At 36.3% G+C, this 27,594-nt stretch overlaps 1 protein-coding gene across 2 annotated transcripts in view; it reads left to right on the top strand.

Moving 5' to 3' along the window:
- The window catches only part of LOC121855054 (NIF3-like protein 1), a 228,135-nt gene extending 202,002 nt beyond the window's left edge, over positions 1-26,133 (top strand). For both annotated transcript variants that reach the window (XM_042349998.1, XM_042349914.1), the window contains 3 exons: positions 2,808-2,928; positions 4,622-4,760; positions 26,114-26,133. In XM_042349998.1, the coding sequence (XP_042205932.1) occupies positions 2,808-2,928; positions 4,622-4,760; positions 26,114-26,118 (265 nt within the window). In that variant the 3' untranslated portion in view covers positions 26,119-26,133. The remainder of the gene's footprint in view (positions 1-2,807; positions 2,929-4,621; positions 4,761-26,113) is intronic.
- Positions 26,134-27,594: the final 1,461 nt, after the last annotated feature.

Below are 27,594 nucleotides of genomic sequence, written 5' to 3'. Positions count from 1 at the left end.
TTAACAATTATTTAACATAATTTAAGTACAGGGAAACTAGTTTTTAGCGCGCCAAAACAGCCTGTCAACACACCTTACAGGCGTCAGTCTCTGTCTCTTTTCAGTGGAGGTAACATCTTGCTTCAGACTCTCTCAAACATAAATGCTTTTTTCTGTGTTTCCAGTCAAATTGTTGGTCATTTTGAAATTTATTTCACATATTGACAATTTATAATGCAGTGCAGTGTTGATTTAAAGAAAATAATCTTGAATTACACCAAGTGAACTAAAATTTTATGGGTGAAATAGCGCCATGGAGTGACTTCTCTTCCACCCCAATGCCTTCTCTTCTCCCTTCTCCTCCACCCCCATTCTAATTCCCATCATCATCATCATCATCATCATCCAGGAGCCTTCTACATACACACCTCAAAGTAAGTGTACTTTACTACTTTTTTTGTTGACTTTAGGCAATTTTCGGTGATCTGGAACAAATGACCCAAAAACCCATTGAAACAATGGTTTCGGTTAACGAATTTTTCGGTTAACGAGCAACCTTCTAGAATGAATTGTGCTCGTTAACCGAGGGACCACTGTATATAAATATATATACAGTTGTACCCCACTTAACGCGGTCAATAGAACCCAGAGGGTCCCGCGTTAAGTGAAATCCGCGTTAAGTGAACAACAGAACATATGGGATTAATTCCAATAGAAACCAGCCCGACCCCCAAACTCCACTTTTTGAAGACACATAACTATGTTGTAGTAAAAATAACATCTTAATTTTATGATGGTACATGCACACAATTAATACTTAAGAGAAATAGAGAAATACAGTCGCCAAGTTAATGTCCATTCAAATAATGGACTCAACTCCCTCCCCCTCTTCTCACACTACACTGCTGGCTCTTCCCTCTCTGAGAAATTTTTGGGGGAAAACCACTAAATTTTAATAAATAATACCTCAAACTAAAGTTAGGATAATACAATTGACATTGCTGGATTCCTTGTAAGACCAGGAATATTTTGAATATAAATGTCATATATTTTGCACAAAAGATAACATAGTTACTCTGAGAAAAAATTTTATCTAAAATTTGTATGTCTAATGCAAAATATATTATGTTTATATTCAAAATAATCACCAAATTATAAGAATTCCAGCAATGTAAATTATATTCTGACCGGGCAATTTGTATGAATTTTGTGAGCTAGAACAGGCAGTCAGGCAGGGTGGGGGGTGGGGTCAAATCTAAAAATAGCGTCTCGAGCCGGACACTCACCGCGTATATGTGGAAAAAATCCGTGTTAAGTGAAAGTTCAGCTCTGGCAAGGCACCGCGTATATGATAAAACGCGTTAAGTGAAACCGCGTTAGGCGGGGTAATACTGTACTGTATTGTGTGACCAACACATGCGTAACTTCCTTTACTTAATTTTACTTAGTTACTTGCACACACCATCCAAAATACATATTGTGAAAAAAGTAAAAGAAATAATTGTCCTAAGGGTAAACCTGTACTGTACTCAAATGTACTACTGTAAATAATTACCAGAAGTCTTATTTTTAATGCAAACTATAGCATGTTTATATTCAAATTAATCGCTATCTTGCAAGAATTCCAGCAATGTAAGATATACCGGTATTCTCCCAGGTCAATTCAGTGACATTTTATAAGCAAAAAACTCTATCTTTATGACAGATAAACAAATACCACTAGGTAACCTTCGCTGCCGGCTGGTCAAGACCTCACTTCACCTCACCCCCCCCTCCTCCCCCCTGCCTGGCTGTTAACACATCACCTCCTCCTTCCCAGGGGTGAAGGTAGTTTTAGGCTTAAAGTTTTTATCTTATAATATTTCACAGACTTAACTTAGCAGAATATAACTTGCATTGCTGGAATTCTTGCAAGATAACAAATATTTTTAGTATAAACAGTAATACAGTGACTCAGTGGAACCAATTGTGCTCGTTAATGGAGGAACCACTATAAACATCACTTAGTTTGCACAAGAGATAAAAATTTTAGTCCTTTAGTGTAGTACAGTTGAGTACAAAATGTGTACAGTAATGTTGCTCAAAATTATGGATTTTTCACATTTAATTTACATTTAACATTTGTTTAATGTAAGTTTCTAGCAGTCCATGGTGCTTTAGAGACACAGGAGGTGTAAGATTAGTGGGTCAGAGGTGTATTGTTGAATTATTATTACCTGACCTCGGCTAGTCTGCCAAATGGATAATCCGGCAAGGTTTTCGAACCAAGGGTGCCGGATAATCAGTGGTGGACCTGTAGTTTTATATTATAGGTTCTTTATTTCTAAGTCACATTAGAGCATTGAAATGATATTTTCACATCTTTCCTCAAGCTTTTGTCCTTATTTAAGACATTTTCAGAAAATGCTCTTGATTTTCAACCTCAGAATTTGTTCCCAAAGCTGTAATTTTCTGGAAATTCCAGCTTTAGGAATTATTTTCTGAGAAAATTTCAATTCTGGATATTAGAGTGGGATTCTGGCTAACAGAGATATTACTATGGATATCAATACTGTATAATCAAACACCAGTTGTCAAAGCTGATCTTAATCTTAATTTCATATGCTAATTGGTGTGTTATATGATAAAAAGAATTTGAATTGCAGTATAGGAAAAATATTTGTGAAAAAAAATAAATTGTACTAGATTTTAAATTTCTGTATTCTTTTACAAAATAAAATTTTGCAGATATAATTGCCACATATATGTATAGTTGTTTATATTTTGCAATGCATAGATGCCTGGTGATGTTTTTCAAACATGTTTTTCAAATATGTTTATTTTTACAGAAGCAGTGAAAAGCAGATGGAAGTGTTGTGTACAGAGGGAACTGTTCCAACCATCATCAACCTCATCACTGATAATGAAAATGCCTCAGCATTGCAACTCACCCTGACAAAGTTAGAAAAGGTAAGGCTGCATTACTTAACTTTCTTTGAGACAAATATCCATACTGTATATATTGTTTTATTGAACTCCTTTCCCCTTTTGTGTGAAGTGGATCTTACTTTACAGAGATCTCCAATATTGTACAGTACTGGCATTACTGTGCTGTTAAAGGGATAATGGTATAAGACAAAACTCGAAAATGACAAGAAAGGGCTGTGTCATTAGGTAGGTAGTAGGCAGCTAACAAACAGGGAGGTACTACCGCCTGGGAAGATATTGGAAGCATAATGTGTTGTCTAATGGTAGACCCTGCTGCCATATCGCATCACAAAAATTGTGACCAAGTCCCAGGATGCTCATCTGACTTTCTGCCTCATTTACACACAATTGCAGGGTCTCAATTGTTTCTCTTACTTTGACAACACAACATACATAATGTATTGTTTCTCACTATTTATCTTTTCTTTTTTTTGGTATTTATTTATTATCGTTATTATTAATATTAATATTATTATTATTATGTACAAGTATTAGTATTATCTTGTTATTATTATTATTACATTGTATTTTTATTCAATAAAAAAAAGAGTAACCAGTTATTCAGTTATACAGTACAAGTATATTAAATCCTAGTTCAACCCTTTGTGCTGAATGCAGCGGTCAGGTGTTAGCCAAGTGAAATATAAAGAGTGGCTTCCCTGTAGTGAAAGGGTTAATGATTAGGACACAATAGTACAGTGATACAAGCAATGACCATTATACAATGGGGTTGGGGACCTCAAAAAGCGATCGCTAAGGGATTGATCATATATTGATACAGTATTCCTAACTTATGGGGAAAAATAGGTTCCATTCCTGAGCCCCTGAAGATTCCAAACAAGTTTTATATCCTGCTGCTATAAAAGGATTCATATTTGTGGTAACTTACCTTCTAATCAAACTAGCTTTTGATTTGGGATTTCGTTGCTTGCAGAAACCCAACAACATAAGCCATCATATTAGGTCATCAATTTCATTGTCTTTGATCACAAAACACCCAAATTACACCTCTAACATTACTTTTTCGCAAAATAACATGCACCTCCATCATATTGAACAAGTCATCAACTGGTTTGCCCAGAATATATTGTGGTAAACAAATGATGATGTAATTATGCTTAGGCCTCATTGTGGTTTGTGGTGTTCACTGGCTAATGTTATACAGTAATTGGATTTGTTTCTTTCAACCTTTGTTTGTGCCTTTTATCTAGAAATCTCTTCTCAGATATTTGAATATAATGGGAAGTTGTATCTGATTATGGAGATGCAACCTAGGTTTTCAACTTGTACACTTATTTAATACATACCTGATTCAATAGATCCAATTTCAGTAATAAAATGGGATTTCAGGAGTGATCTATCATTTCTGAAAGAAAGCAATATACAGTACTCTTAAATGTTTGTTCATCCTGCCGGAAATTAGGGAAATAACTTGAATAATATTGGATAATAAGAGATGGTATTGTTATTCAAAAGCAATCCAGAATGCCATCCATAAAACACTGACACATAGTCTATGACCAAGTGCAACCCCACAGTAAAGGGATCTAAAGATTCATAGACATTTGTTGGATTTAAACAAGCTGGCATTGATCTCATTTAGGGATACTATTGTTTAAAAATTTATAAAATAATTCTGCCAAGATACTTTCTTAAATCATTAGTATCATTACAGGTTCCTATTGTTGGTCATGGAATGGGAAGAAAATGTAAGATAGTTCAACCGATGACTATTGAGGAAGCCATTAACAGAATTAAGTCTCATCTTGGATTGCCATATGTGCGGTTAGCCCTAGCACATGGTGCAAAGCTTGGTAAGTTGAACCTTTTCATAAATACATTCTGTATTATCTCAACCTCTCAACCTGTAGACTTAAGTTACTATTACTTTTCTCCTCAGAGTAAAATTAATTAAGAATTACCATATTTTATGGCATATAAGATGCACTTTTTTGTATGAAAAAGGCTAAAATAATCAGCCTGCATTCTATATGTGATGTTGAGGTCTCCCGTAGCTAATGAATCCCACAGATGCTGTCTCCAGTAGGCAAAATTCTACCTAACCCAATTCGAGAATTATAGATATTTTATTGTTTGCTTAAACATATTATTTTTAATTAAAAAATAATTATTGTAAATATAAAAGCTTGATTTATAAGTACTGTACTGATGATGATAACCTGAGATGATTAACATCCATTATAGCAGATACCCAACTTTTCAGAGGTAGCTAAGCAGTAACCATTTCTGAACCCTTACAAGCATTACAATCTATTAATGCCATACAGTACCTGCAACATTTATTTTTAAATCTACAAATACCTACAGATAACTTTCTGTTCACATTTGCATCTGTTATCATCTGGTAGCCTTGTAGCAAAGTTAGACTTGGCTCAATGTAACCATCAGGCTACTGGGCCAAGCTGTGGGGTGTTATGGTGATTTTTCATCTCGCATTTTTCGGGAAGATAGACGTAACATTCTTCATTTATTTTTACTCAGTTACATGCAAGTACCATCCTACATACATATTGTGAAAAAGTAAATGAAATAATTGTCCTGAGGGCAAACATATAAAGAGACTATACATTTCTTTGCACACGAGTTAGCTGGCTCAGTGGGGGAGCAGGAGGAGGCAAGGCATGTGGGGGAGGGGAGCATTGCTAGGGAATCAGCAGTGGTAGCGTCTCTGTTGCTATGGTGAACTAGGGAGTACAGCATGCCCTTAAAATTCGCAGGGATTAGATTCTCAAGATGGCCGCGAATCGCCAAGTCCGCGAATAACATTTGCTGACCGGGGGAGGGGGGTTACATTTTTACTTGTGTACAAAGAAATGTATATTCCCTTTTATGTGTTTGCCCTTAGGACAATTATTTCTCTTACCTGTATTGTATATATATATATATGTGTGTGTGTGTGTGTGTGTAGACACACACACACAAAACACAAACAAAGAAATAATAATGGGAAAATCTTCTCACAAATAATCAGAAACAATTGTATTAAAAATTTTGAGTCTACCCTCAAGTCCACTCTATGCTTTATTACTAACAAAGCATGGAGTGGACTTGAGGGTAGACTCAACATTTTTAATATATTTGTGAGAGGATTTTTCCCATTATTACAGTAGAATGTCGATTTAAAGCGATTCAATTTAAGATTATTGTGTAAAAGCGACACCCACAATGTTTTAATTTAAAGCGAATCTTTCCTATTTTGCATTAGTCAATCTGGTGTCTCATATTTAAAAATTTGCGCCTAATGTTTCTCTGGGCACACTACACTGTCCTACGGCTAAAGCTGTACTGTACATGTACTCAAAACAATGTACTAAATGATTACTATAGCATGATTATACAGTCAACCCTCACTTTACGCGGTCCCACATTCCGCGTTTCCACGTTTACGCGGTGCCCTGCCAGAACCCAGGATGCTCACATTCCGCGGTGGGTGTACCCCTTTACACGGTGAAGTATAATTTTTTTTAATTTAGCTCATAAAATTCATACAAATTATCCGGCCAGAATATAATTTACATTGCTGAAATTCTTACAATTTGATGATCATTTTGAATATAAACATCATAGATTTTGCATTAGACATACAAATTTTAGATATAATGTTTACTCTTGAGTAAATATGTTATCTTTTGTGCAAAATATATGATATTTATATTCAAAATATTCCTGGTCTTACAAGGAATCCAGCAATGTCAATTATATTATCCTAACTTTAGTCTGATTTATTATTTATTACTAAAAAGGTAAACAGTCTGGTATTCCCACACATTTATCTAGTAGGGACGTTGGTGGGGGGTGGGGGGGGAGGGAGGGAGGGACCGGCGACCGACCATCTGTTACCGTGTGAAGAATATTTTTTTTTTTATTAACTGAAGATTTTTATTTTAGCTCATAAAATTCATACAAATTACCCGGCCAGAATATAATTTACATTGCTGGAATTCTTACAATTTGGTGATCATTTTGAATATAAACATCATATATTTTGCATTAGACATAAAATTTTTAGATAAAATGTTTAATCTGAGTAAGTATGTTATCTTTTGTGCAAAATATATGACGTTTATATTCAAAATATTCCTGGTCTTACAAGGAATCCAGCAGTGTCAATTATATTATCCTAACTTTAATCTGAGGTATTATTTAATACAAAATGTTAAAATCTAAATTTTTCACCCAACATCTCTTGAAGGGAGGATTGGTGGGGGGTGGGGGGGGAGGGTTGGGACTGACCCCTCGGTTGGAAGAGGGGGGGAGGCAAGGTGGGGTACTTTGATTGACAGATAGTGTCGTGAAGAATATTTTTTTTTTTTTATTAACTGAAGATATTTGTTTTAGCTCATAAAATTCATACAAATTACCCGGCCAGAATATAATTTACATTGCTGGAATTCATACAATTTGGTGATCATTTTGAATATAAACATCATATATTTTGCATTAGACATAACATTTTTAGATAAAATGTTTAATCTGAGTAAGTATGTTATCTTTTGTGAAAAATATATGACATTTATATTCAAAATATTCCTGGTCTTACAAGGAATCCAGCAATGTCAATTATATTATCCTAACTTTAGTTTGAGGTATTATTTATTACTATACCTGGTTTTCCCCCCAAAATTTCTCAGAGGGGGGAAGAGCCGGCAGTGTAGTGTGAGAGGGGGAGGGAGTCCTGTCCATTATTTGAATGGACATTAACTTGGCGACTGTATTTCTCTATTTCTCTTAAGTATTAATTGTGTGCATGTACCATCATAAAATTAAGATGTTATTTTTACTACAACATAGTTATGTGTCGTCAAAAAGTGGAGTTTGGGGATCGGCCTGGACTCCATTTCAATTAATCCCATATGTTATGTTATTCACTTTACGCGTTTCTCGCTTTCCGCGGTACCCTCCGGGTTACATTAACCGCGTAAAGTGAGGGTTAACTGTATTCAAATTAATCACTATCTTGTAAGAATTCCAGCAATGTAAATTATATTCTCCCTGGTCACTTCTGTGACATTTTATAAACAAAAAACAAAAACTCAATATAAAGGACATAAATAAACAAATAAATACTTCACTAGACCTTCGGCCCCAACTGTCACACGTGTCACTGTCACCTCCCTCCCCATCTTCCCAGCCAGGGTTGGGTGATTATAAGCTTACAGTTTTTATCTTATACAATATCACAGACTAAAGTTAGGAAAATATAATTTGCATTGCTAGAGTCCTTGCAAGACCGAATAATTTGAATATAAACATCATATATTTTGCACAAGAGATAAAAATTTTAGCCCTTTGTAATAAAATTAATTAGAACATGTCAGTTCAGTGACATTTTATAAGAGAAAAACTTAAAGTCACTCTTAAGGGCAGATAAATAAATAAGCACTAGACCTTGGCATCATCTGTCAAGCATATCACCTGACCTCTCCACCCCCATCTTCCCATCAGCTGATCACTAGTAAATAGACCATTTCACGTCCCATAATTTTAGCTGTGTTGATTTATGAGTGTTTGTTTTAACATAATTCTACAAAAAACAATGTTTTGTTTAATCTAGGAGATGGGCTGAGGCGCATCTGGGCAGACTCAGTCATTTTAGTATTTTGTGATTCTCTCAATTACCAAACTAAATTATTCTATTGAAACAACACTTCCATTTAGTGCGAATTCGGTTTTAAGTGACCTCTCTTGGAATGTATCTTGTGTTATATTGACGTTCTACTGTATTTATTTGTATGTGTCTACACACACACACACACATATATATACAATGCATGTAAAGAAAATTACTGTCTCTAGAACGAATGGCTCCCTGTTCTAGCTGCGAAAATGCCAGCAACTTTAAAACTACCCTTAGACATTCCTGGGTACATCCAGGGTGTCATCCGCGAATAATCGAGGTCCGTGAAATAAAAATCTGCAAATTTGAAGGGCATCCTTTATATGCATATGGTGACTGTGTTAAACTTTCATTTGGCTTTTATTAACTGTTTTGGCAATGCAATATTTTTTTGTGTAACTTATTTATTGGTATTACCTGTATTTTTATTTATTCCTCACATATGCTTGTATATTAGCCAATTTTGGCGGTGTCTCTCTGTTAGCTGTTCCTTTGTTGCTGGTGTTCGGTGATGTATTTCAGCATCATCTAGCCTCTTTTGTACAGGCCATGGTGTCACATTAAGTTGAATGTCTTGTTGTATGACAACTACATTCGTAAATGGGTTTTGATCTGCAGCTTGATGCATCATTTAATCTTGAGTTGGAGTTGTCTCTCTAGGGGCGCCTGATCTATGCCGATGAAGAGGAAAGTCTAGTAAGATTTTCCTCTTCATCCCACCTTTTCAGCCACCAATAAACAGTTTTCCGGTCAATCCCAAGTTCTCTTGCCACCATCTCTCGTACCAACGATTCTTCCTCGTAGAGCAACCTTGGCCTCACGACAATCCATTTTCAAGGCTTGGCGCTGGACAGACAATACGTAAATAGTAAAAACAAATGTATAATTATGTAAATGTAAGTTATATTAAGTAAGTGATATCTGAAACTCACATCACCATGTTTTTAGAATTGCCAATGTAAAAAAAAAAGTTTGAATACTATTTTTCTATTACAGTATTACCCCACTTAACGCGGATTCACTTAACGCGATTTCGCATATACACAGTGCCTCGCCAGAACCGAACTTTCACTTAATGCGGTTTATCTACCCATATACGCGGTGAAGTATAATTTTTTTTTTTTTTATTTATCTCATAAAATTCATACAAATTACCCGGCCAGAATATAATTTACATTGCTGGAATTCTTACAATTTGATGATCATTTTGAATATAAACCTCATAGATTTTGCATTAGACATACAAATTTTAGATATAATGTTTACTCTGAGTAAATATGTTATCTTTTGTGCAAAATATATGACATTTATATTCAAAATATTCCTGGTCTTATAAGGAATCCAGCAATGTCAATTATATTATCCTAACTTTAATTTGAGGTATTATTTATTAAAATCCAGTGGTTTTCCCCCCAAAATTTCTCAGAGAGGGAAGAGCCAGCAGTGTAGTGTGAGAAGAGGGGGAGGGAGTTGAGTCCATTATTTGAATGGACATTAACTTGGCGACTGTATTTCTCTATTTCTCTTAAGTATTAATTGTGTGCATGTACCATCATAAAATTAAGATGTTATTTTTACTAGAACATAGGTATTGTGTTCGAAAAAGTAGAGTTTGGGGGTCGGGCCAGACTCTATTGGAATTAATCCCATATGTTCTGTTGTTCACTTAACGCGGTTTTCACTTAACACGGTACCCTGTGGGTTCAATTGACCGCGTTAAGCGGGGTACTACTGTACATAATAATGAGTTAAATTTAAAAAAAAGGTCGAAATAACAAAATTAAGGGTTGTAAAATAAAATCAGTGTGTGATACTGTATGTCTCTCATCCCACTCAGAGATCGTGTTAACTTTGTATTTTCAAGGCCGACACTAAATGACTTGGAAAGGGAGTTACTATGAATCAGCCAACCTGAATTTTAGAAATGACTTTAGAAATCATTACAGTATCTAGCTTTTCTAGCAAAAAACAGAAATTAATTTTTTGGTAACAAGATGGGGTACATATCAAGGTTTATTATGTGGAAATCATGTATTGTAGGAGTATGCTACCGGCGTGCCAACTATGAGCCCAGACCATTATTACCCTCGTATTTACCCTGCCTTTGAACATTGTGATCTGCCCTTTAATATATTGCTCTGTATATTATCGACCGCTGTGTATCGTTCCTATTGCTGTACATTGCTGTTATTGTTGTGGTACTTGTTATTGAGTACTGTACAGAGTGTTTATTTCCTTGTATTATTGTGATATTGTGTACTAAAGTGATTGCTCTTCCCTCCACCTTTCCTCTTTTTGGTTAACGGGTGGACCAAGTAAAATCTGTTCACTTTACGTATTACCTATATGTTTTTGACCCTATGATAATTATTTCATTTTATTTATTTATTTTTTGCTCATTCTGTAAAAACAAATACGTATGTGTGCAAGTAACAGAGTACAAGAAAAGGAAGAAAATTACATATACTGTATATCTACCCAAAATTATTATTTGAAAAATAACATATCTCACAGCTCAGCCTCATCCGCTCTGAGTGTTACAGGGTGGCAAGTTGGCCAGGCTACTCCGCTACACAGTTACGTGATATCTCCAAGGGTATTATAACCCGTTATCCCCTGTTTAAGATATTATTTCTCATTTTTGTTAGTTTAATGATCAAATCACGTAGCGATCTGTTTTTTAGGAATGCAACCCGATTGCTAAATGGCGCAATAATGATGCATCCCTGTACCTGCACACTGCACAGCAAATTTGCTGCAACCTGCAGCCGAAGGGTTAACAAAGTACAGTACTTACTTCACTTTAACAAGTTTCCATTAATGATTCATCACAATAACGACCAGTGGCGGCTCGTTGGTAGGCACTGTGGAACTGCAGCACCCCCTATTTCACCCGATATATATGTATTATGTAATATAATATATCATATATGTTTATTTATTTATACTTGTACAAGATATTTAAAACTACAGGTACTCCCCGACTTACGACGGGGTTAGGGACCCAAATCCAGGTCGTAAGTCCGAATGGTCGTAAGTCCGACATAGATAAAAAAAAAATCAAAATTTTTTTTTTTCATTTTTTCTTTAAATAAAAAATCTACAATGAAATACAGTACAGTAAAAGTAATAAGTAATGAGGAATGGATACAGTACAGTAAAAGTAATAAATAATGAGGAATGGATACAGTGTGACTGAGCACTTACCTTTAATGTAGTCAGCTGAATGCACATGGGGCCCCCATAATTTTCTAATTATTATACATGGAGACTACATTAACTGGAAACGTTTCTGTATAGAAAATGCGCGCGTCGTTTGAAAAAAAAAAAAATGGTCACAACTGCGGCGGTCGTAAGTCCCGACGGTCGTAAGTCCAAGCAGTCGTAAGTCGGGGACTACCTGTATTATCAATAATCCTTAAACTTAATGTCAATGGCCATCCTCTAATTCCGAGAAAACAAAAAAGATCCCTGTATGTGGAACTGTCTTACTCGACAGTTCCAATAATGGGCGTTTGCTTTGTTGCACGCATGCGCGCATGTCCTGGAGGCAAGCGAGGGCGAGCACTGTAGATCACGCAGTGCCGATCTGGTTATCAGTGTGGGAAGTAGTGTTTATGCATCATCCTGTGTGATGCTTATGCGCCATCTGCTATATCAAGAGTATACTCTTGATAGAGCAGACTGCTCGTAAGCACCACACCGGATGATGCGTATGATTCATACTCATAGAGACTACATTTTGTATTCATTGTTTTTTCCAGAAACTTTATTGTGTAGAAGAATTTGAATTAATTAAACATGGCCTCCTTGTTTTCCCAAGAACCAAGTTCTGTGACAGTGAGTGAACTTCAACAACTTAAATTTTCACAGTTGTCTATTCATGAGAAAGTTGCTATTAAGACAAGAGGCCGTCCCTCACCTGATATTCAAATATATCAGCCAGGAATAAGCAACAGTAAGAGGTATATTCGTAGCTTTCATTCAGAATGGTACCAAAGGAAAAGTTGGCTCTGTGGTTGTGAAGTAAAACATACATTATTTTGTTTTCCGTGTTTGTTGTTTGGAAATGGAAGTGATGTAACTTGGACAAAAGACGACTTTAGAAATATAAACAAAATGAAAGAAAAACTGAAAAACATAAAAAGTCAAAGAAGCATATTGAAAGCGTGGTTTCACTATCACTTTTAGGAAGCGTAAATATTAAAGAAAAACTTAGTGAAGCCTATAGACTTTCGATCAATGAGCATAACAGGAAGGTAACCAAGAACCGTGAAATTTTATCCAGGATATTAGACTGCATTACATTTTGTGGAAACTTTGAAATTCCTTTACATGGACATGATGAAAAAGATTATTCAGTAAATCCAGGTGTATTTAGGGAATTAATAAATTTTGCATCTTAATTAGACCCAGATTTAAAGAACCATTTAGAAACAAGTACAGTGTTCACATGTGTTTCTAAGACTATTCAGAATGAGATACTTGACTGCCTGCTGCAGATATACCATGATGAGATTAAGAATGAGATTAAAGAAGCTTCATTTGTAGCTGTCATGGCTGATGACACAACAGATGTTTCAGATCACACTCAAATGGTAATTGTTCTTCGGTAAGTGCTGAATGAAGAAATATTTGAGCGTTTTTGGGGATTCTTTATTCCAGAAAATCAAACTGCAGATGGCATATCAAAATGTATTCTAGAGCAGTTAGATATAATCCTTCAAGGAAATAGACAAAAACTGATAGCTCAGACATTTGATGGTGCAAATGTCATGAAAGGCAAAAAAGGGGGCGTTCAGGCAAAAATAAAAGAAGTTTATAATAATGCACATTTTATTCACTGTTGTGCGCACCAACTGAATCTGATAATGAGAAATGCAGCAAGTATTACGCGGGACTCAAGAATATTTTTCTCTAACGTTTTGGCTATACCAACATTTTTCTCAAGATCACCACAACGTGTATCCATTCTCAATAAACATATGAACGTCAGCATTCTTCGCCCATCCTCTACAAGGTGGAATTTTAACATATGGAACGTGAACAAAGTTCATGAAAATTTGCAACCTTTAAAAAGCTGCCTTGCTGAAATCCAGTCGACGGTAAATGCAGATCGAACTATTTCAGAAGCAACAGGAATTTTGCACTACCTGAATAACGAAAAATTCATGTTCTGGTTGGAGCTTTTTCATCAGATCATGCCTCATGTTGAAGTAATTTACAACCAAATGTAGTCTCGAGAAATTGATGTGTTTAAAGTAATTGAATATATAACAAATTTCAAAACTGCTATTTTAGAAATAAGAAACTCGAAGTACTGTGAGAATCCTTCAAAGACGCTCATGGCTGAAGCAAAGGAAGTATGTGACTGCATATGTGTTGATATAGTGGAGAGATATTCTTTCACTAAGCAATTAGTACAGTGGTCCTTCGGTTAATGAGCACAATCCATTCCAGCAGGCTGCTCGTTAACCGAAAACCTCGTTAACCGAAACCATTGTTTCAATGGGTTTTTGGGTAATTGGTTCCAGCTCACCGAAAATTGCCTAAATTCAACAAAAATGTTAGAAATTAACACTTACTTTGAGGTGTGTATGTAGAAGGCTCCTGGATGATGATGCTGATGTGAATTTGAAGTGGGAGGTGGAGGAGAAGGGAGAAGAGAAGGAAGTGGAGGTGGAGGAGAAGCATTTTACTGCTTCTTGGAAGGTGAGTCACCTTCCATGAAAATGTCAGGAACCTCTGGACTGACAGATTCTCCACCATGAACATCCTCTCTCCTTCTTGAAGTGGAAGGCTGAGGGCTAGCATCATCCTCTCTCCTTCTTGAAGTGGAAGGCTGAAGGATAGCATCTTGTTCCCTCTGCCTTTTACTGAAGAAAGTGTCAATTGTGGTCTGTGGTCCTCCTCACCATTAAATTATGTTTAAAGAAGGAGACCATTGAGTCCTCAACATGACACAAAGTTAGGTCAGTTTTTCCACATCTGGGTGCTTTGAAGCCAGTTCCCTGAACTTCTCCCAGTAGTAAATCACATCTTTCAACTCTTTAGTTGACATATGGTCATCACTTTCAATTTTCTCCTCACCATTGTCAGCCTCTAACATCTCATCCAGTTGCTTCAAGTCATCAGGAGTAAGTTCCTCCTTGTGAGACATCACAAGCTCTTCGACATCATCCTCTTCCACTTCAAGGCCCAATGACTGACCAATGGACACAATCTCCTGGTCCAACTCTGTGTCATCCTGAAATCCCTCAAAATCATGGACTACTGATGGCCACAGTGCTTTCCATGAAGAATTGAGGGATCTAGTGGAGACTTCTTGCCATGATGACACAATCAATTTTACAGCCTCCAGGATGTTGAATTGTGTCTTCTACAACTGTTTCAGTGTTAGTTCAGGATCAGTGGAAGTTGCCTGATGACACCTCCTAAATATTTTCTTCATGTACAATTTCTTGAAATTGCTGATTACATTCTGGTTCATTGGCTGTATGATTGATGTAGTGTTGGGAGGCAAAAACAACACTTTCACAAAGTCAAATTGATACTCCAAAGTTCTGGCAAGTTCTGGGTCATGACGAGGGGCCGGATACTCAAAACACCTCATAAGTTACGTCTTTCAGCATGATACAGTACCATATATTGTCGAATCTTTACAGTACCGTAAATTTAGCATACTCAAAATTTAATTACAGTTCCTTAAGCCTTTCGTAAGTTTTCATAACTCTAGTGTTTATCCTGTAAATTAAGTTCTCTTGTCGGAAGGTAGATGTCAGTGCAGGAGCTAGTTGGCCAATCAGCGCTCAGTTAACAAAATCATCAACCAATCACAAGAGAAGGAGAAATCAGCTGGGAGCAACGCACATAATATTATTTTGTAAACATGGAAGGACCACCAGCCTAGAAGAGACGGCCTAATTTCAGTGAGGCTGAAGTATACGCTATTCTGGGCAAATTCAAATAAATTTGTTATTGATAGCATAGCCTTGCCGAACCTAAATGACAAATCACTTCTCTTAAATTACTCCTTTAGCCTAGACCCTGGTGTTTTCCTTTCAATGTTGGGAACATTTGGTCTGAATTGTCTTCAAGTTCATACAAAAAACAACAATTTAAAACCTGAAAATATATCGGATTAGCCGTAAATTTTCTTAAATTAATACTCTACCTATGATAATGTTCAAGGAAAGTCTGGAACTAGACCTAAGGTAACTGCTAGACAAAGTGTCTCACTGAGGTCCTGACACTTGCCAAAAAACCATGTACACATTCTCTAACATAACATAACCAAACCTATCTAACCTATCTAACCTATAACCTATTGGTATAATTTCTTATTTAAATAATCCCCATGTTCTAACTAAATTAAGTAGGCCCCATGTTTAAACATTTATTTGCCTAAGATTGAAAAAGCAGTTATATAGGCCCCTATTAATCAAGTTAATTGCAATCCATATTTTACTCCTAATATCATTTAATTTTGGCTAGCCTATGGAAATTTATAGCCTTTCATGTTATCATAAGCCATATACATAAGAAAATAGGCTAAGGCTATTGGTTGAATATTAGAAAAACAAGGCGAAGTCTTGGCAGGAATGTTCACTTGACCTCATATTTGGCTTTCATTACTGAGGGATATTTACGGCTATACAACATTAATAAGTTCTATCTGCAAGTTTACACAATCATAAAACATATTTTTACCCAAAGTGTGAACAATACAAACCTTCTGTTTTGGTAAAAAATACTTTATAATTTGTAAGAAGACAAAAGATGCGTCTCTTCCAAACTGAGACAAATACAAACACTCAAGCCGCTTATTATGGCAACAAAAAGTTACGAAAAAGACAAAGTGAAATATTATATTTCAGTATGTTGATGTACAAAACATTTTCTTCATTATTCCATGATAAAAGAAGTCTGACAAGCATTATTACAACATATATTATTATTATTTTTTATACAATAGGGAATTAGTCACAACTACATCCGGGTTGAGAGCGTTACACAACCTCGGGAGCTGGTGTAAGTTACGTGCTTTAACTTACGGAGTTCGATGTCAAATATTTGTTTTGAGTATACCATCTGTGTTTTGAGTATGCCAATCTGAGACTGTAAGTCCAGTTACGGGGTACACAACGACGTACAGTTCCATAAAAGTTTTTGAGTATCCAGCCCCAGGAACATTATCCATGAGGAGAAGAGCCTTTAAAGGGAGTTTATTGGTGGTTAGGTAGCTCTTGACAGAAGGGCAAAACACCTCAACAACCCATTCAGTAAAGAGCTGTCTTGTCACCCATGCCTTACGGTTGGACTTCCAATAAACTCCAAGGTTTGCCCTTACCACTTTCTGTTGCTTGAACACCCTGGGGTTTTCAGAGTGGTAGACGAGCATAGGCTTCAGTCAGAAATCCCCTGAAGCATTTGCACCAAGCAATAGAGTGAGACGGTCTATCATGGGTTTATGCCCAGGTAAAGAGGCTTCATCTCTGGTGATAAATGTTCTTTTGGGCATCTTTTTCCAGAACAGCCCAGTTTCGTCCACATTGAACACTTGCTGTGGAAGATAATTTTCTTTTTCCATCAGTTCTTTAAATTCCACTAAAAACTTTGCTTCCCCTTCCTTATCAGCACTAGCAGCTTCACCATACCTAACAACACTGAAAATGTCACTTCTTTTCTTAAATTTTTCGAACCAGCCTTTGCTGGCCCGAAAATCTTCAAATTCTGTTCCTGAAGAACCAGGTTGATCTGTCTTTAAATGTTCGTAAATTTCCCTAGCTCTTTCACAAATGAATTCAGTAGAAACTGAATCACCTTTCATCTGTTTTTCCCTAATCCAAATGAGAAATAACCTCTCAGTTTCTCTAAGTAGGGATCTACTTTTAAACACTCTGGTAGATTTGTCTCTCACTTTTCACTTCTTTAAATTTGTCTTTCTGTGCAAGAATTGTCGACAGTTGATGTCGACATGCCATATTCTTTACATAGCGCATTTGTTCTAATGCCTTCTTCATGATTTTTTTATAATTTCCTGCTTGGTTTGGATTGAAATCGCTTTTCTTGATCTCTTAGGCCCCATGCTGGATTCAAACAATGTCAACACGTGATTTTTTAAGTTTAAACTAGCTGTAAATAAAGAATATTATTTTCTTTAAAATAATACTGCACTGCGCTATATATTGTCAATATGTAAAATAAATTTCAAAATGACCAATAATTTGCTAGGAAACAGAAAAAAAGCATTTAGTTGAAGAGAGTCTCAAGCAAGATGTTACCTCCACTAAAAACAGAGAGAGACTCACGCTTGTTTGGTATGTTAAAAGGCTGGATGGCGCGCCACAAACTAGTGACTTTACCTTCAATTATATTCAATAATTGTTAAAATGAGTAAACAATTTAATATTAAACTTTTAAAATTATTGAATAGTATAAACTTCTTGATATTTACTAAAATAGTAAGGAATTTAAGCCCTAGAACCGATTACTGGGCGGACTAATACTACAGCTGGTTGACCGCCAAATGCAAGCGAAAACATGTTGAGGTTGGCTCGTAAGAAACTCGTTAATCGAGGATTGCTCGTTAACCGAAGTTGAGATTCTTATGGGAGGTAACTCGTTAACCGAAATCTCGTTAACCGAGGGATCACTGTAGCTGCTAAATTATTCAACAAGAAAAGCCTCACTAGTTTTAAGAATAAACTGCCTACAGAAGAGATATGATTGACCACTGAAGCATATCCCATGATTGACAAAGAAAAGTTTGAAACTGAACTTAGAGTATTCTACAGTAGATCCGATATGCATGAATATTGCAGGTTAATTAACCTGCTGAAATTTATCTTGGAAAATAATTTAGATGGTGTTCTTAGTGAGATTACGAAACTGATAAAAATCCTCTTGACAATTCCTATGACTACATCAGAGCCTGAACGCTGCTTTTCAACATTATAAAGAATAAAAACTTTTATGAGGAACACTACGAATCAGGAAAGGCTAAATGCATGCAATCATTTCAATGGAGAAAAATTTCTTAAACAGTCTTCCAAACATCAATGAGAAAGTTGTTGACCTTTTTGCTCAAAAGAAAACAAGAAGAATGGATTTTATTTTTAAATAAATTTGTATCAAGCTAGACTGGAGTATTTTATCTGTAAGTGTTAAAGGTTTTTTAGTATTTTTACCATATTTAGAATTTTATTATTTTGATCATTATATATATATATATATATATATATATATATATATATATATATATATATATATATATATATATATATATATATATATATATATATATATATATATATATATATATATATATATATATATACAGTTCTCTACATATACAGTCAACCCTCGCTTTACGCGGTCCCACATTCCGTGTTTCCACGTCTCTTCGGTACCCTGCCGAAACCGGAATGCTCACATTCCGCGGTGCGTGTACCCCTTTACGCGGAGAGCGGCTGGCGAGTCGCGCCATTTTTGGATCCAAACCTCCCGCCCTCTCCCGCCTCCGCCATGTTGTGTAAGCGGTGCGAGCAGGGTGCGCACAAGGTCGCCCAGTCATCAAAACATTACCAAGTTCTTCACCCGCCACCCACCACAGCCGGCCCAAGTCAGTGATAGTGATAATTATAGTGAGGATATGGACTTATATGGACTTTCAGGGGTTTGACAAAGAGGCCCTGCAAGCCTGTGTGGTGGATTGTGATACAAGTGATACAGCTGAGGGCCAATACTCTGCCCTCTGCCTCAGAACCAACCCCCCATCCCGTGTGCCCAGCCATCTTTTCTACTAATGTAAGTGTTAAAAAACCTAATATTATTGATATTTCTCTTAATTATTAATTGTGTGTGCATACCATCATAAAATTAAGAAGTTTTTTTTACTACAACGTAGGTATTGTTTCTGAAAAAGTGGAGTTTGGGGGTCGGCCCGGTCTCTATTTCAATTAATCCCATATGTTATATTGTTCACTTTACGCGTTTCTCACTTTCCGCGGTACCCTGTGGGTTGAATTAACCGCGTAAAGTGAGGGTTGACTGTATATATATATATATATATATATATATATATATATATATATATATATATATATATATATATATATATATATATACAGTCATGCGCCGGTTAACGTCCAACCGAACAACGTCCGATCGCATATACGTCCATGGCCCCCCCCCAAAAAAGTGACGCCTGCTGGACCAGCACTCCACGACCCCCTAACGGAGACACGATGATCCTCCCCATACTGGTCAGATATTATGTGTTAAAAGAATATGCTTCCTTACTTAGGCTTTTTTTAAGCATTTGCCTACAGGTGAAATGTTAACCTACATCTATTGAGGATAAAATCTTTCACCTACAAATTGACAATAACACATTTGCTGTAATCAGACATATCTAGTTGCCTCAACAATTGCAACCCCAGTTGCAATTGGGGTTGCAATTTAAAATTCTGTGGCATTACTAAAAATAGTAAAGTTTCTGGTGCACTCTAAGATTAAGAGAGAAAACGGAGGACTCAGGCGTCCTGATGTGAGAGAAAACAGACTCGTATGATGGGGGACCAAATAAAAAAAGCATAGCTACATGTTTTGTGGACTACAGTATTAAGCGTACCCTTTTCATCACTTTGTAATAAACCTAGCCATGCCTGTGTGTGTTTATGATATTTACCATAACATTATATATATATTTAGTGGGTCTAAATGGTCGTAAAATGGGAAACTTGGGGTTGGGTCTTGGGTGCCTGGAACCAATTAGAATAAATCCCATAGGTTCTGTACTTTCGTTATCGGCGGGGCCCAATTAGGCGTGATAACCAAGGGATGACTGTACTGTACTGTATATACTTGTGACACTGGCCAGTTGCTTCTGGTGTTATGGTACAGGGGTACCAAGTGACAGCACTTGGATCCCGCTTCCTCTATCAAGGAATAAACAATTAAAATTTAAATTGAAAAAAAAAAAAAACATTCAAATAATGGGACGTAGCGAACCTAAATGGCCCTAGAGCGGGCACAGTCACGTATGCATCGCGTATTCTTATAGATTGTGCTGCCAGGCGTACGTTATCTAGTGAATTTAGTCAATATTGTACAGTAACAATGGACCTAAGTGCAAACCTGTATTGTACATGCACTAAATGATTACGGTACTAAAATTGTTATGTCTATTGCAAATATAGCTTGTTTATACAGGTATTCAAATAAATTACTATCTTACAAGAATCCAAGCTATGTAAGTTATATTCACCCAGGTCGTTTGGGTGGCAAATTATGAGAAGAGCTTAGTCACTCTTAAGTAATGATAAATAAACACCCAGGCAGGCCTTCAGCACCAACTGTCAAATCTTATCTCAAATAAATAAAGACACTCTGTCACCTCACCTCATGCTCGGCTGCCCTCCCTGTGTTCCCAGACAAAAGATTGGTGATTTCTTTGTTTATTTTATATAATATCTCAGACCAAATTTTGGATAATATAATTTGCATTGCCAAAATCCTTGCAAGACAGAGATTAATTTAAATATAAACGTCATATATTTTGCTCAAGAGATAAAAATTGTTGTACATTAGTGTACAGTACTGTAGTACATTTTATAAAAAAGTTTTTCAACTGTATTTTTGGGTAGATTTACATAGATTTCTTCATTTATTTTCATCCATTTACATGCACACACCATACTAAAAGAAACTTAATAGAAATAAATTACCTTAGTGCAAAGCTGGAGTGCACATGTGCTAATTTGATTACGGTACTAAAATTTTTTTGTCTAGTGCAAATTACAGCATGTTTATATTCAAATTAATCAGTATGTGACAAGAATCCCAGCAATGTTAATTATATTCACCCAGGTCATTTCACTGGCTTTTTATATGAGAGGAGCTTGGTCACTTAAGAACTGATAAATGTACATGCATTAGATCTGGGCCTGTGCCAACTGTCAAACGTACTACCTCCCCTCCCTCCACACCTCCCACCCCCTCGCTCGCTCCCCCCCTCCCTCCACACCCCCCACACCCTCGCTCGCTCCCCCCTCCCTCCACTTCCCCCACCCCCTCGCTGGCTCCCCCCCCTCCCTCTCCCTCATCTGCCCGGCGTTGCTGGAATCCTTGTAAAACATTGAATAATTTTAATATAAACGTCATGTATTTTGCACAAGAGATAAAAATTAATCACCTGTATCACATTACAGTAGTGATTTAAGAGTAAAAGTGTATATGTACGTATATAGTATTCCACATACACGTAAGTATAAATACAAAGTTTCTGTGATGATCGGACAACGTCCATTTCGGTTAATGTCATGTTTCCTAGGACGTTAACCGGCGCATATATATATATATATATATATATATATATATATATATATATATATATATATATATATATATATATATATATATATATATATATATATATATATATATATATATATATATATATATATATATATATATATACACACAGTATTACCCCACCTAACGCGGTTTCACTTAACGCGTTTTATCATATACGCGGTGCCTCGCCAGAGCTGAACTTTCACTTAACACGGATTTTTTCCACATATACGCGGTGAGTGTCCGGCTCGAGATGCTATTTTTAGATTTGCCCCACCCGCCACCCTGCCTGACTGCCTGTTTTAGCTCATAAAATTCATACAAATTACCCGGCCAGAATATAATTTACATTGCTGGAATTCTTATAATTTGGTGATCATTTTGAATATAAACATCATATATTTTGCATTAGACATACAAATTTTAGATAAAATTTTTTCTCAGAGTAACTATGTTATCTTTTGTGCAAAATATATGACATTTATATTCAAAATATTCCTGGTCTTACAAGGAATCCAGCAATGTCAATTATATTATCCTAACTTTAGTTTGAGGTATTATTTATTAAAATTTAGTGGTTATCCCACACATCTCCTTGGGACGGTTGGTGGGGGGTGGGGGGGAGGGAGGGACCGACCGACCATCTGTTACCCAGTGAAGAATTATTATTTTTTTTTATTAACTGAAGATATTTGTTTTAGCTCATAAAATTCATACAAATTACCCGGTCTGAATATAATTTACATTGCTGGAATTCTTATAATTTGATGATCATTTTGAATATAAACATCATATATTTTGCATTAGACATACAAATTTTAGATAACAATTTTTCTCAAATTAACTATGTTATCTTTTGTGCAAAATATATGACATTTATATTCAAAATATTCCTGGTCTTACAAGGAATCCAGCAATGTCAATTATATTATCCTAACTTTAATCTGAGGTATTATTTAATACTAAATGTTAAAAACCCTGGAAGGGAGGATTGGTGGGGGGTGGGGGGGAGGGTTGGGACTGACCGCGCGGTTGGAAGAGGAGGGGAGGCAAGGTGGGGTACTTTGATTGACAGATAGTGTCGTGAAGATTATTTTTTTTTTTATTAACTGAAGATATTTGTTTTAGCTCATAAAATTCATACAAATTACCCGGTCAGAATATAATTTACATTGCTGGAATTCTTATAATTTGGTGATCATTTTGAATATAAACATCATATATTTTGCATTAAACATACAAATTTTAGATAAAAATTTTTCTCTAGGTAACTATGTTATCTTTTGTGCAAAATATATGACATTTATATTCAATATATTCCTGGTCTTACAAGGAATCCAGCAATGTCAATTGTATTATCCTAACTTTAGTTTGAGGTATTATTTATTAAAATTTAGTGGTTTTCCCCCAAAAATTTCTCTGAGAGGGAAGAGCCGGCAGTGTAGTGTGAGAGGGGGAGGGAGTTGAGTCCATTATTTGAATGGACATTAACTTGGTGACTGTATTTCTCTATTTCTCTTAAGTATTAATTGTGTGCATGTGCCATCATAAAATTAAGATGTTATTTTTACTACAACATAGCTATGTGCCTTCAAAAAGTGGAGTTTGGGGGTCGGGCCGGTTTCTATTGGAATTAATCCCATATGTTCTGTTGTTCACTTAACGCGGATTTCACTTAACGCGGGACCCTCTGGGTTCTATTGACCGCGTTAAGTGGGGTACAACTGTATATATATATATATATATATATATATATATATATATATATATATATATATATATATATATATATATATATATATATATATATATATATATATATATATTGTATTTCTGTGTGTGTGTGTCTTACACAATATTAAAACAATTCTTAAAAATGTTTTGAAGCAGCATCCCCAGGAATGAGAGTCACGAGCCGCCTCTGATAACGACAGTAATGAAATGCGACACCTCAACACATTAACGATATATTTCAACACAATAACGATCAGTAGCACAGGTTGATAATCACTTTGGGCAGCCATCTTGATGACATCAGAGAGTGGGTAGGTTTGTTTTGATCAGAGTGTGTGAACAGGAGGTGTAGTGTAATCTACTCACTTATCTGTGATAGTATTGCATAACCTCTCTACCTGTGTGTGATCTGTTAGATGATTTACCACTCGACTTCACTGGCCTTGAGACTGGATCAGTTGGTGGTGATGCTGGGGAAGCAGCACAGTGTGGGGGCAGGGGGGCACTAACACCACTCCCTGCCTTGGATGACAGCAAACAGTCTCGTTAAGCAGTTCAGTGAATGTCTAAAGGTTAGTTAGGATTAGTTATTAAACTCTACATGTGTGAATAAGTGGTTGTAATATTTTGTGAGGTTATGGGGGGTGACAGTGTCTGAGGGCTGGTACCAATTGATCCATTCAGCATGTAAAATTTACTCACCACATTAATGATTTTCATTTTAATGACCTTTTTTGTGGTACTAATTACGATAATATCTCCGTTAGCCGTAATCCCTCAAACCTAGAACTCTCCGATGGCCAGAATTGAAATTTTCTCGGAAAATTGTTCCCAAAGCCGGAATTTTCTGGAAAATTCCGGGTTTGGGAACGATTTTCCGAGGGCCACATGTTCCGGAAAATTCTGAGAAAATTTTCCCGATACCCGGAAAATTCCGGGGATGGGGGAGTTTTTTTCCTGTTTTGAATGATGAAAATTAGGTTCAATTTCTGGAAAATCTGAGAAAATTTTTCCGTTACCCAAAAATTCAGAGGATGAGGGATTTTTGTTCAAGTTGAATGCGACGTCAGCAATGCTACAAAGGTATGTTAATTCCTAGCCAATTCACCAGGCCAACATACAGGCAATTAAAACATCTAATAATTACTTAATAAGTAATATTAGGAGGACTCGTCGCTACTTGGCATTTAATTGCAATTCTCAAACCCCCTCGTTCACCCCACACTATGCGCATCAAGAACCTCATCTCTTGCCTGGCAATTCAGCTATAATACACACAAAGGGAAGCTCCGCGAATTTGTGTTCTAATTGCTGAAATACTCACCTCCGCGAGGATATTATATACGGTATTTGTACTTAATAGCACAGTGATGAAGTAGAGTGACTTTTATTTTGTTATGTCTCTCATTTATTGTATTTGGGACATTTTCTTATACGACTTTGGGTCAGCATGGCGACCAAAACACATTTTCTTTGTGAGTCGTTTAGATCGTTGTGACTATCCCTTGCCTTTAAGTCACTCAGTGAATGTCGCTGCACCCTCCCGGGCTCGTCTTCACTAAAAGAGACTATGTGAATATATCTATTTATATATATACATATATATGTATATTGTTTTCGATCTCTTTGTCCCAATTATTCACGTGCTAATATGAATACAATGACTATCTCTCTCCCTACTCTTATGTTCGTTCACAAAAACCTTTGGGCTTCTGCCCTTGGGTTTCTATATGTTCTCAGCAAAAAGGCCAGAGTTGAGTTTGACTCTTCATAACTTTATTTTTTTATGTCCTCAGTAGCGGGTTCAGCCTTTCGAGGCGAACTTTAGCGAGGCTGCTAGACTTAGCGTTCCTTCCGGAATGATGACCTTCCGGTCTTACTAGCAATCTAGAGTTATGTTGAAATGGACTTTACACCTTCTATGGGTTATATGAGACCAACTCAGGGTGGATTTCTCAACCTAATAAATATTGCTAGAGTAACAGTGAACGTTGCTGCCAATAGAGCGCTATGTTAGCGTCTCAGCACTGTCAACCCTGCCGGGTGATAGTGCGCAAGTAGGAATTTTCCCTTAAAGTGTTTACTCGGGGGATAATTTCTGTGCCCCTGATTGGCATCAAATAAAGATCTTGATGATCCCTCTTAATAAATGTTCTGAATGAAATTATTTTATAAAAACAAATTTAAATAAATAAGTTTCATTGAGCTAAGGGATACTCGATATAAGAGTCGGGAGACAGATACGAAATAGTGAGTTATTGTTTATATTTGTCATGTGAGTGACTTGTATAGCAATAAGAGATCTTAATAACTTACGAATAATATAACATGTATGAGTCATATTGATTAATTTGGGAGAAAATGCTTTCTCCCTTATTAATTATTATTATTATTTTGTGTTATAATAATATAATGTGACTCATGGTGTCCTCCTAGTTTAGATGAGTGATGTGCAACTGGAGGATGAAGGTCAGGAGTCCGGGCCTATGGATAATGGAGGAGACTATGGAACTGTCCCTCAGGAGATACTATTGAGTGATGAGCTACAAGGACTAGAAAGTTCAGCTCAGGCACTACATTCAAGGAATTGTCTGTCAGTAGAGAATTTGAATTCAGTAGTAGTAGTTTCACCCGAGACCCAAGGGGACCATACTACACGTAATTATAAAAAATGTAAAGTGACTTGGATTACTAAGATAGATCCTCATGTGGCTTGCATAATTCATGGCAGCTGTGTCTCAGATAACCTATTTTCACCAATGAATTGTGCAGTTTGTTATGATCAAATTTTTCAATTTCATCAAGCTACAGGTGATAAGTAAGATTTATTGCAATTACAAATTAAAAATAGGTGGAATAAGGCCTTGAAGAGTAAATTTTTGAATGTACGACAATGGAAAGATCCCAAGTTGGCAGAAAGTTTAGGTTTATTGGTGTTAGGTAAAAGACTTAATCCCCACTTAGACAAGACTGCTTCTGCTACGAAAAATAAGTTATTGGACCCTCCAGACAGTGAAGCAGTAGGAAGTCTACAAAAACCTCTTTCTACTCAATCTGATTTCAGTGGATTCCAGGATCAGGACGATGAGCCTGGTTCTAATCATAGTATCAAGTCACTTGAGCAGGAAGAACCTGTTGAGACTGACTTCATCCTATCCACATCTTGGCAACCACTTCCACCTGGGCCAAAAGTGTTGGTTACTGCGAGTGGAAACAGGCTGCTGTCGACTAACATGCAGCTGCTGGATAATATTGAGTGTAAGGTTGATTCTAACAGGCCATGGATAACATTGGTAAGAGCTAAGTCTTCTTTGTTTACTACTCCATCTGAATCTGTGGATTCCTTATTCAAGTTATTTTATGAAAATGTCTCTAAGCTTCCTGATATCTCAGCAACTACAAAGGGAGAGGAAGGACCTGCAACTTTGGGTCATAATTCTTTGTTTTTGGAGGGTGATCCTACACCTTCTTGGCCTGATATTTGCCCAAAGATGATCTCTGAAATAGACGAAGTCTGGGCTAATTTATTGAAAAACTTAACATTCATTCCCGCTGACAGGAATGCTCACAATTTTAGTTTTTTGAAGTTCCAATTTAATGCCGAAAAGAGTTCCTTATATGATCTTTCCCAATATTTGTCGGCTTCAAAATATGTTGATATAAGTTATGAAAAAAATTTGAAACCAGTTGCCCCTGGACAAATGTTTTGCTGCTGCTCTACAAGGAATCCCATATTCCCTGTACAAATCATTTTTAGATCATTTGTTGAAAGCCCTAAGACTGAAAATCCAGCTAAGGAAACAAACAACAAATAATGCTTCAAGTGGTAGTGCTTATTTGTTGATACGTTCTTCACCTCGTTCTCCTGCTTTGTTTGGTGAGCAATAATTGATTAATTATAGATAATCTTTGGAGAA

Source organism: Homarus americanus, unplaced genomic scaffold, assembly GCF_018991925.1.
Source record: "Homarus americanus isolate GMGI-L3 unplaced genomic scaffold, GMGI_Hamer_2.0 scaffold51859, whole genome shotgun sequence".
Taxonomy (NCBI): domain Eukaryota; kingdom Metazoa; phylum Arthropoda; class Malacostraca; order Decapoda; family Nephropidae; genus Homarus; species Homarus americanus.
This window is presented reverse-complemented; position numbering and strand designations above follow the sequence as displayed.